General features: G+C 43.8%; 1 protein-coding gene across 1 annotated transcript; it reads right to left on the bottom strand.

The window, feature by feature from the left end:
- Positions 1–1,262: 1,262 nt before the first annotated feature.
- LOC146059826 (myb-related transcription factor, partner of profilin-like) lies at positions 1,263–9,635 on the bottom strand. The gene is made up of 4 exons (XM_083172403.1): positions 9,615–9,635; positions 8,666–9,245; positions 8,072–8,146; positions 1,263–1,276 (listed from the first exon to the last, which is right to left on the bottom strand). The coding sequence occupies exons 1-4, from the start codon at positions 9,633–9,635 to the stop codon at positions 1,263–1,265; spliced, it is 690 nt and encodes a 229-aa protein (XP_083028529.1).
- Positions 9,636–11,967: the final 2,332 nt, after the last annotated feature.

The raw sequence follows: 11,967 nt of genomic DNA, 5'->3' as shown, positions 1-11,967 counted from the left end.
GTTGATAGACACACTTTGGGGATAGTGGGGTAATGAAATGAATAGCAAATCTGATGCAAATCGCATGCTAAATCGCATGTAAATCGCATGTAAATCGCAAATCGGATCCGATATCGTATGCGATATCGTATGCGATATCGCATGCAAATCGCATGCAAATCGTAAGTACAAAATCGGACGCCCGGATAACTCACAAGTACCCTGTTTTCTAAGTCATCCACCTTGTTTGTCAGTGAATACACTGTTTTTTGCAGATCAGCGTTGTGTGACTTCAATTCCTGCACCTCATGGAAAACTGCTCCTATCTGTGACTCATTATTGGTAACTCTCTTAGAGAGCTGTGACATGTGTCCCTTCATGTCCTCAATGCTCAGCCTCAGTGTCTCTGCTTGTGCCTGAAACATGGGAGCCATGGTTGCTTTAATAGCTCTGACCATATCATTATAGGCTGCTGTGTCCGCCTCCCCTCTCTCATCTCCCGGCCCCTGTAATAGACAGGCTGGCGTGCCTGTGAATGTCTGCGGCTGCGAAGCCTGGCTGTCCCCCAGTACCTGCTGGCAGTTTATCAGTGCTGCCGTCTGGCTTAAGGTCTTGTCCGCCTCTGCCTGGGTGCTGTGTCCGGCCGGGGTTGGAGGCGCGGCCGCCATCTTGGGCTGCTGTGTCTGCGGCTTGGCGGGGGTTTTACGTGTCTGTCTCCTCGACATGGGAGAGTGACACCTCACCATGCGCTGCGCTGTGTGCCTCTCCCGTTCTGCCGCTGTCAGTGGATGTCGGGGACCGTGTTGTGGCAAGGTAGGGGTGCCGTCCGCCTTACCGCCCACGGAGCTCCTGACTCACGCGGCCGTCCTTGCTGGAGCCGGAACCGGAAGTCCCTATGAAAGCCGTTTCTTAATGACACATTGCCTATATCTCTTTGTGTGTCCAACTCTTGCGGTCGTTGGACTGCTCAGTTTGCTACAACCAGTTTGCTACAACCTGAATTTTCTCTTTAGCCAATTCACGGTCAGGCTTTTCAAGATACCTCATGTTGTGCTTCATAGTTCACCGCATCCAGCCCTTCCATCTGGTCCGTATGGTTCTTATCTGCCATCAAATTCTAAAATTGCGCAATTTCTATTTTGTCATAAACAGCATAAATTTGTTTGTTTACCAAAGAAAATGTCATATTGGAATATGTTTTGTGGGGTTATTCCAAGGGAGAAAATAAAAATATATTCAAGATGCAGTGTTTTATAATATTCAATTGTGGGAACAGGTAAGTTTTACTCAGCACTGCCTTGCAAAAAAAACAAAACAAAAACACCAACACCAACAATTCTAATATATAGATTTTAGTAACTATTTTATGTGTGACAAGGAATCACATACACTGGATGAGATTAAGGGGGAAATTTACTAAAGGAAATTTGTACAAAAAATAGGTGTATTTGTATCCAGAAATACACTTATTTTTGACATTTACTATCCCGAAAATACGGCAATTCGTAGTCGTATTGATGTGCTATCAATATGAATACGAATTGCCATATTTTCGGGATAGTAAATGTAAAAAATAAGTGTATTTCTGGATACAAATACACCTATTTTTTGTACAAATTTCCTTTAGTAAATTTCCCCCTAAGTCTTGGTCTTTATTTCGCAGTCGGTAAACAGCTTACCAGGTAAGGAAGGTTACAGCAGTGCAGCATGCAGGTGTCACAGCCTAGTACAAACTCTTCAGAACACTCCAGTGGTCCCTACTGTAGCCCACACCCCGGCCTATCACTTGTGGTGTGTACACACGGGTACAACCACCCGGCGATTCTGACTATATAATCAGAATCGCATCGGTATCGCACGCAAATTGCATGCAGATCGCAAGGGTTTTAACCCTTGCGATCCCGATGCAGATCTGCACTATATAGTCAAAATTGTATGCCATTGCATGCATGCCGTGCGATGCGACGCGATTTGATCGCATCGGGGACCGCACCGCATGGCACATCTCACCGTGTGTACACACCATTGGGCAGCTATTCCACAACTAAGAGCAATGACCCTGGAAACCCTTATACAGGAGAGCACACGTGTTGCTAATCAGCACAAACCTGATCACATCAGTTTCCCTGCTGCTGCTATAAAACCTGGACCGGATCCTCCATATTATTTCCATGTAGAGGTACAGATGGAGCTGGACTGGTATCTGGCAAATGGCGATCCGGCGCACGCGTCACATGTCCATTGGCAAGAATGGGGCGTGTGAGCATCTTGACATGCGCGCCCCCCATTCGTTGGCATTCAGCGGATAGGGAGCCGTTAAGATAAGAGCGGCTCCATCTGTTTTACTGTCCCTGCCACATAAGGTTAAAGTTGAGCACACAGGAATATTGAGCATCCCTATTATTGATGGATTATGTTTTTATTTTTGAACACAATATAAAAATATTCTAAATATTTAAATACAATCATTACCGGGTTGTTCTTGCAATTGCTGTCGCTATCTATTACTGTTTGCAGTTGGGATTATATGCTTATATAGGCAGAAGCTAACCTGAGCATAGGGACACCCACCGCTGTCTCATTATTTCCGTCTGATGACGTATAATTGCTGAAACATTGTTACCTTTGTCATAAATTGATCCATGTTGCAGAATCTTATTTCCTTGGCTGAGCTGCTCTGCTGGGGACACACCAGAACAATGTGGCCTCAATTCCCCCAATTTTGATGCAATCTTGACCAATTGTATGTAAATTGGGCATGTTTGGCATGTTTTAGATCCTATTCCGATTCGATGGGCGTCCCCGCTGGTCGTTTGGTCGTTTTGCAGATCCTACCTGCTGCAGTCAGGATTTGAAAATGATCCCTTCAACTGGGTACAGATTGTGATCGGATCATGATCGGATCATATGCAGATCGTGAGCAGATCATGTGCTCCAACAGATCATGCGACCATCGTATGATCGTCTCAAAATCATGATCGTTCTGGTGTGTACCCTACATAAGATGCAGAGGGCTTTCCAGTAGCAAGTAAGATCTCAACTGCTCACTTGTACACCCAGAAAACACCATCTGAACAGCCATAATACACCTGCGTTTATCTGACCACTCCTCATTGCTACCCCTAAACGGTCACTTTCTTTCACTCACTTTGCAACATTGACCGATTTGCATACAATTCGGCATGGATCGCTAATCAGAAAATTTGCAGTGGACTGCAAGGAGAAAGAAAAGACAAAAAGAATAAACTCAGCTTGCAAAATTGCGAGAGTTGCGAATGGATTGCTAAGCGCTATCCATTGGCTATGACCCGAACATTAAACAAACTTTGCCATCTGTGCAAACGTGAGTAGATCTGAGGCTTCCAGTAATCTGCGACAGAGACAGGTTGGAAGTGGTCAGCACTGATGTATCAATAATTTTGTTGCCTCAGGCACCAGAAGATAATCCCCAATAGGTGCCGGTTATTGGAGCTAATTTGACAGCCCCCTGCAAACATAGCAGCAGTAAGTGACTGCTGCTAATAGGATACCCCTCTTTACTTCATCCATTATGCACATAAATAATCCATTTATTTACTTTACATAAACTTAAATAAAACATTTTACCAGCATAACCTTGCACAATATGTACTACAGTTTTTGTTTAGCAACTTACAAAACACTACATACTGTACTTCTTTATATCTTATGTATGTGTTTTACTGATCTGTTATAAAGTTGGAGAGCAAACAAAAAGATCATCTGCTGCTCCTGCAGCGCCCTCTACCAAACACTCCACAAACAGCAACATCTGTAATATATCTACATACATACAGACATTTGCAGTGAATGTACAAAGATATTGGGGGAAATTTACTAAAGGAAATTTGTAGAAAATAGGTGTATTTGTATCCAGAAATACACTTATTTTTGACATTTTCTATCCCGAAAATACGGCAATTCGTATTCGTATTGATAGCACATCAATACGACTACGAATTGCCGTATTTTCGGGATAATTTCAAAAATAAGTGTATTTCTGGATACAAATACACCTTTTTTTTTACAAATTTCCTTTAGTAAATTTCCCCCATTATGTGGTATATACTGTATATAATAACTTGTATTTACATAATTTTTCCTCAGCATATGAAGCTTGCTGGCAGCATAATATATTTACTTTTTTCAAAGCTAAACTCCTTCTGCATAAATTGCTATGGTTTCAAGCACACTTCAACATCTTTCCTCCAGCACAATCCTTTATAATATGTTACTTTGCTCTTTAAATACATTGCCCTACTGTCTCCTCACTCCACCAGCACAGTTCTTAAACACAACAATGGTAATAGGTTATATATAATTTGATTTCAAATCAGTAGTGCCACACGAATTGGGTGCACTTTATAAGGGCGCTTATTTCTGTTTTATTTATTTATATACTTATAATAGAGAGATTAACACTTGGAGGTATCATTGCTGTGGATGCTGGCATGCCCCCACCTTACATACTGTAGTTACATAGGGCCTTATTATAGTTCACTCTTTCTGACAAAATCCTTCTTAGATGGACAAAACCATGTGCACTGCAGGGGGGCAGATGATACTTGTGCAGAGAGAATTAGATTTGGGTGGGGTTTTACTTCAAAGTGAGATCTATATTGCAGTGTAAAAATAAAGCAGTCAGTATTTTCCCTGCACAGAAACAAAATAACTCACCCAAATCCAATTCTATATGTACCTGTTACATCTGCCCCCCTGCAGTGCACATGATTTTGTCCATCTGAGAAGGAATTTGCCTCTAAAAGTGAATTAGAATAAGGCCCATAATTACATAGTATATAAGGCTGAATAACGACTTGCGTCCATCGAGTTCAACCTATGTTTTAATAGCTTATCCCTTCTAAAAGACAGAATGGGGGTGACATTTATTAGAGTTCGCTGTTGGGTTTTTGGCGATTTATATCGCAAAAACTGCAGTTTTTTGCCCAAATCGACTACTTAATGGGTGGCGATTTGCGGCATAAATCGCACTTTTTGCCACTAATCCGCACTTTCTGAAGTGGCGATTTACAACATCGCATCAAGATGTTTTCCCATTGAAAAATATACAAATCGCTAATTTAATGTCTGCCGCATTTGGAAATCGACAGCAAAATGCGATTTTTGCCCCCCAAAAAAACCAGACCAAGTCCAGGGTGGCGATTTGCTTAAAATCGCCACCGTTTGAGCGTAGAAACGGTTAAATATCTCACAGGTGACCCACATAGCACTTACTAACTCCCCTACATATACTCCCACATGATTATGGACACCTGTGAGGCTGTTTGAGATGGACATTTTGCAGAGTGGACTGGAGTTGCTTGTGTGTGAGCTGGGGCGTTTGGAGGAGCTACGCAGGAGGGATGCTGCTGCTGCCCACCAGATCCAGGTACCCCGACCACTCCGTGCTTCTCGTCGGTACCGTGCCAGGGTGTACCTGGACTCCCTCTCTGATCAACAGGTGGTGGACATGTTTAGGTTGAACCGACAGAACCTGTTGAACTTATATGAGCAGGTGAGAGATGATTTGGACCCTTGTGGGGGGGCCAACTATGCAGTGTCTGGGCTGCAGAAATTAATGTGTGCCCTCCACTTGTTGGCCACAGGCTCCACTCAGTCTGTGAGCTCATGGGCCTTGGGGGTGTCACAAGCCACTTTCTTTAAACATTTTTCTCAAGTGTTAAATGCATTAAAGAAGCTGTGGCGCACATATATCACATTCCCACGTTGTGAGTCTGAGTGGCATTCTATCGGCTCTCAGCATTTCCAAATGTGCTGAGAGCCATAGACTGCACCCACATTGGGATTCGGGCCCCGCACGTGAGGGAGCATGTCTATGTCAATCGCAGGGGCAGACATTCCCTCAATGTGCAGGTGGTCTGCGATGCCAACCTCAGAATTCTCAGTGTGGTTGCAGGCTACCCCGGGAACTGCCATGATGCCTATATCCTGCGCCACTCAGCTCTCTGGGACCGTTTCCACAACAACACCATGCCAGAGGGCTGGCTACTTGGTAAGTCACTTACCACTGTTTACATGCTGTTTGCTTACCTATGTCTTTACCTTTAACATTCATGTGTGTAACCTTCTAATCAAGAGTAATTTCTGTTGTAATTCTTTATACCAGGCCAAACAATGTAGTATAGGCTGCTACTATTATGTACCAATTACCCACATGATATGTGACCACACAAATCCCTTTACATGTTAGGTGACTCGGGATATAGGTGTCATTCGTGGCTCATGACACCTCTGCGGAACCCACAAAGCCCTGCACAGCACCGCTACAATGCTGCACATATTGCTACCCGCAATGTAGTGGAACGCACCTTTGGGGTGCTGAAAAGCCGATTTAGGTGTTTGGACAGGTCAGCAGGTACACTGCTATACCACCCTGCCAAAGTGGTTTTGGTTGTCCAGGCTTGCTGCATGCTGCATAACATAGCTTTGGGTCAACCAAATTATGTAGATGTGGCCCCTGCAGCAGTCGTGCAGGAAGCTCTAACTACTGATGTTGTAGTGCGAAGTACACGGAGGGGGGATGTGGTTCGTACACGGATGATCCGGCAGCATTTCACAGGTAATTTGTGTGTGTACAATGAATAGTAATGGGGAACCTGTAACACACATACATTGGTAACATTACATTTTTCCCTGTCCATGTTAATTGCCCAGAAGCAGACCAACAATAATGGCCAACCCCTGCAAGCTACCCCACCACATCATACTTTATGCCTGGCAACATGATACCACCTATACCAATGTCAAGTAAGTACTGTAGTTTTCTGTGTGTACAAATGTTGGCAAATACAAAATAACATAGGCTTAATGGATGGAGGTGACATCGATCATTGATCTGAGGTGGTTGAAATGTTGCAAAACAAGTGGCGGCTACATACAGTATGCAATTCCCAATGCTTATCCCCTTCAAATGTGACTATTTCCTTAAAATGCCATTACAAATAAGCACACACAACCCAAAGTCCCGTGTCTGCTAAAATGTGACTAGTTGACAATACATAATAGAACAGTGTGGGTAATCATTTGTAAAGAATGACAACAAGTTTGCTGGATGCAAATAATTTTTACTTGCAGAAAAATTTAGCCATAGGCCATAGCATATGAAACATTTGCAGGAACAATCACTGCAAGAGTGAATGAAAAAAAGAATGAACATGATACACATGTAAATGCAAAGAAGATTATTCATGTTTAAATACAGCCCGGGTATTAGCACCCTTACCACTAGTGGCACCACCACCCCTAGTACGGACACTACGCCGTGGGGGAGTAGTGGGGGACCCACTCATGGGTGTGGAGGATACACTACTACTTTGGGTAGATGTGGTTTGGTGCTGACCTAACAAACTAGTTGCACTGAGGCTGATTTGCGTTTGTAGGGACATCAACGCAGTTGTTTGCCCATTAATTGCTTGGGTCTGTTCAACCATATTGGCATTTAGACCTCTAAAATTAGTAGTTTGACCCTGAATGGCTTGGCCAATTTCTGCTAAGCGTGTGTCTAATGTAGAGACAAGACGAATTTGTGTCCCTACATTAGCCCGCACACTTTGAGAAATTCGTCTCATTTGCAGAGCTATGTTCCGCACATACCCCTTCACCGTTTCTAGTTGGGTGGTCTGCACCTCCATAAAAGCGAGTTGTTTCCCCTTAAAAAGATGGATGGATTGCGCCAACTCCTCTGCACTAGTGGGGGTGTTGGTGGCTGCAATGACTGGGGGCTGCTGCCTATGTGACTGCGTACAGGGGGCCTCATTGACTGGGTGTGCTTGGTTTTGTGCAGGCTCCAACCATGTCACTGTCTCCAGGATGATTTCACTCATGTCGTCCATATTTTGCATGGGATCCGTTGGTTCAGGCATCGGTTGTGAAGGACCTACACATGAGAAAAGAGTGGTAAGTATGCTATGCAGATTGGTGTATGGTGGTTCATGTTACCTTAGTTGGAATGGTTAGGTGTTGCTCATGCATTATGCATTGGCACAGGCTACTGTGGTGGGGACAGCCATGTGTGAATTGTGCAATGTGTGTGTGTAACACTATGATATCTCACCTGCAGACTGGACAGTGTGAACAATTGGATGTGGCTGATGTTGGTCAACAGCAGGCTGGGACTCCAGAGCTGGAGCTGTTTGAAAGAAGAAGACATTTTCCATTATTATCATTTGCACCTAACTGGCACTTTTCGAAATATGCAGATAAAATCTTTACCTCAATCAAACTTTTTGACCCTGATATGATTACATAAGGAATTTGAAGACTTTGAACTGAAGTGGTTATTTGAGTATTATGACTGTGTTGGATATTTTGCATCCACTTGCAAATAACAGGAAAGACCAGCAGATTAGACCTGTAAAAGTGACTGTAAAGTGCTTTTCCAACTACCCAGAGGATTGATATGGATTAACAATCAAGTACACTGCAGGCCTACAGTGTTTAGGACAGCACACATTAATTGGATCTGTGGAACTACATAACCCAGCAAAATGCAGAGTCCATTATTTAGCAATGCAAGGTAGCAAAATGTTATTTTGCTGGGATATGTAGTTCCACACACAGCAATCTTTTGGACACATAAAGCATAGCACCATAATAGCATGCGCACATGACATAGCAAAATGTTACATTGACATGTGTGGACACTTACCAGTTGGCGGTGGAGTGGGGGGCCTGTCTGTGTCGGCAATGTGGATGCCGGGAAGCACCTCCGGTGGGATGATTCGGCGTAGCAGCCTCTCATAGGCCTTAAAGCGGACCTCCTGCCTAGGGCCACCTCCTGTGCGACAGGCTTCTTTCTTCTCCAGGGCAAGCTTGGCTTTGAGGAGGCGCTTGATGTCATTGTATCGCTTTTTGACGTTGCGCACACTCCTCTTGTGTGCGCTAACTGCATTTACCGCAGAGGTGATACTGTCCCACATCCCCTTCTTCCTTGCCACACTTGTGCGATGATGGTGAGGACCAAGTAGGCGGTCATACAGGGGCAGGAGTGCACGCACCAGGGCCATATTCTCCTCATATGAGAACCTGACTTTCCTCCCACTAGCTGTACGAGCTGCATCATCCTCCTCCACATTTTCAGCCTCACCCTCTTCCTCCTCCTCCTCCTGTCCTGGTTCTTCCCCCAGCACCTCCAAGTCAGCTTCCTCTGCCTCCTGCACAGGCCAGTCCACCTCTGAGAAATCCCCCTCTTGCAGCTCCTCCTCTGTGTGCCCGGCACTCTGTTCCTCCTGTGAGGACACCTGGCTTGTGCCTGCTTCCTCCTCATCCTCCATAGCCACCGGCTCAGCTTCCACCATGTGGCCTCACCCTGGCGCAGCTCTTGCTGGGAGCATGCTGGCTCTCCCTGTCCTGCCTCTGGCAGTGCTGCCTCTCACTCCCCTACCTCTCTCTTTCAAAGGGTAAAATGGCGTCTGCGCCCCTTTATATAGGGGGTGTGATGCGTATTGCAAGGGACTAAGGTGGGCCAATAGGTTAGCATGTTGTATGAGCTGTTCAGGTGTATTGGTGTAAATCGCATTCCGGTTGGCCGCTAATACGCACATGACCTAACCCGGAAATCGCACTTTTATGGTGTATTACATCGACTCAATTCGCACCTTATAGCCGTCTATCACCATGTATCGCACTTTTCAGGCGGCTTTGCGCCAGCCATTCAATACGCGATTTCTGGAAAAAAATGTGATATAAAAAAATTGCGATACACGGCGATTTGATTTTAAATTGCATTTTCACAAAAACGGTCAACACAATAAATCTCACCCAATGATTCTTATTAGTACCCTTGGATGTTTTTATCCAATAAATGATTGTCCAACCTTATTTTGAACGTATTTATTGTACTGTATCTGCCGACAAAGAGAGTTCCACAGTTTGACTGCTCTGACTGAAAAGTATTTTTTTTCTTTTGAGGGAAAGAAATCTTCTTTCTTCTAATCTAAATTTGTGCCCTCGAGTCCTAGATTCCTTTCTTGCAGTAAAAAGGGTGCTTGAGAGTTCCTCATATTGGCCCCTGATATATTTGTACATGTTGAGCATGTCCCCCCTTAAATGTCTCTTCTCTAGTGTAAATAGTCCCAAACTGCTCAATCTCTCCTTGTAGTTTAAATTCTCCATTCCCCTGATTAGCTTGGTAGCTCTTCTTTGGGTTTTTTCCAATGATTTTATGTCCTTTTTATAGTGCGGGGCCCAGAACTGCACTCCATATTCAAGGTGAGGTCTAACCAATGCCTTGTACAGTGGCATAATTACTTTTGAGTCCCTAGTTTCCATGCCCCTTTTAATACATGCTAGAATTCTGTTGGCCTTTTTTGTTGCTATGTGACATTGAGAAATGCACCCCAGCTTGTTATCTATATGGACTCCTAGATCCTTTTTAAGTGCTGAAATACCCAATGCCTCCCCGATTAGGTTGTAACTAGCACACTGGTTATGTCTCCTGAGATGCATAACCTTGCATTTATCCACATTGAACCTCATCTTCCACTTTTTAGCCCACTCATCTAGCTTGTTAAGATCATTTTGAAGTACGTTTACGTTTACTGATTTGATTTAATATCTCTACTCAATTTTGTGTCATCAGCAAAGATGGATACATTGCTGAATATCCCCATCCCGATATAGTTAATGTATATGTTAAATAAGATGGGCCCTAGTACCGAAACCCTGTGGCACTTCACTTAGTACTGGTATCATAGTTGATACGGCACTGTTCACAACCACTCTTTGTTCTCTATTACACAGCCAGTTACCTACCCATCTGCAGATATTTGCCCCTAATCCCAGGTCCTCCATTTTATTTATCAACCTCATGTGTGGTACTTTATCAAAAGCTTTTGCAAAATCAAGGAAGACCACATCTACTGTGTTTCCATTATCAAGGTTTTTGCTGACATCCTCATAGAAGCCTAGGAAATTTGTCTGGCATGAAAGATTTTTCATGAACCCATGTTGGTTAATAGTTAGTAAACTATGAAGGTCTAAATATTCCAGGATACCATCCCTTAAAATTCCTTCAAATATTTTACCCACTATTGATGTTAAGCTCACAGGCCTGTAATTAGCTGGGTCATCCCTTTTTCCTTTGAATATTGGCACTACCTCTGCTATTCTCCAGTCTTTTGGTACCATACCTGATGATAGTGTATTTTCAAAAATGCAATGTAGAGGGGCCGCTAGTTCCTCCCTTAATTCCATTAGTACCCTAGGATGTATCCCACCTTCCCTGGTGATTTGTTAGTTTTTATTTTGCTGAGCCTCAATAGTATCTCATCAGTCGTGAAATCAATAATGAGATGCGGCTTGTTTGTCCCAGTTGTGGTATCTGTGCTTTCCACTATCTGCTCTCCCCTAGTAAACACTGATCAGAAGAACCCATTTAACAGTTCCGCTTTTCCCTTATCCTCTGCAGAACTTTTACCGTTGATATCGGTTAATGGGCCTCCTAAAGTAGAGTACTCTTCAAGTAGAGCGTCTCTCTCTATCTAGTTAAAGTGATCCTTTCCCCAAGCATCCACATTGCTTGATGCACAGCTCCCCACTCATGATATGAAGGCATACTTGCCAACTTACTGGTTGCTCCTTTAAGGGGCAGCCAGATTGGCTATAACATGAGGGAACAAGTTGCGGCAAAGTGGGTGGGCAGATAACATGACTATGCGATTGCGCCAAAGTTGCCTCACCCCCAGTACACAATTCTGGCATTGGGAAGTGGAGTACGGGGCTACAATGCTGCAGAATCACATCATTGGCTGACTGGAACACCCACTTCACTTGTGTGAAGTGGGCAGCTGAAGAGTAGATGGCCACCGGATCCAGGAGACTTGTCTACTTTTCTGGGTGGCCGGAAGCGGAGTTTGCTCATTGTTTACCTGTTTCAGTGAGTTTTTCTAATTTTCAACAGTATTATTTATTTATTTATTAATTATTTGTTTATTTACAGTTTCTTATATA

This window comes from Crinia signifera, chromosome 1, assembly GCF_055691185.1.
Source record: "Crinia signifera chromosome 1, ASM5569118v1, whole genome shotgun sequence".
Taxonomy (NCBI): domain Eukaryota; kingdom Metazoa; phylum Chordata; class Amphibia; order Anura; family Myobatrachidae; genus Crinia; species Crinia signifera.
Note: the sequence above shows the minus strand (reverse complement) of the source record. Positions and strands in the feature narration are given on the sequence as shown.

Excerpts from the sequence above, each read along its gene's own strand:
- LOC146059826 (XM_083172403.1), bottom strand. The coding sequence starts at position 9,635 with ATGGTGATAGACGGCTATAAG. Across the intron at positions 9,246-9,614 it reads TGGTGATAGACGGCTATAAG|GAGGAACAGAGTGCCGGGCA; the intron begins GTGCGAATTGAG and ends GTGTCCTCACAG. Across the intron at positions 8,147-8,665 it reads CCCCACTCCACCGCCAACTG|CTCCAGCTCTGGAGTCCCAG; the intron begins GTAAGTGTCCAC and ends TCTTTCAAACAG.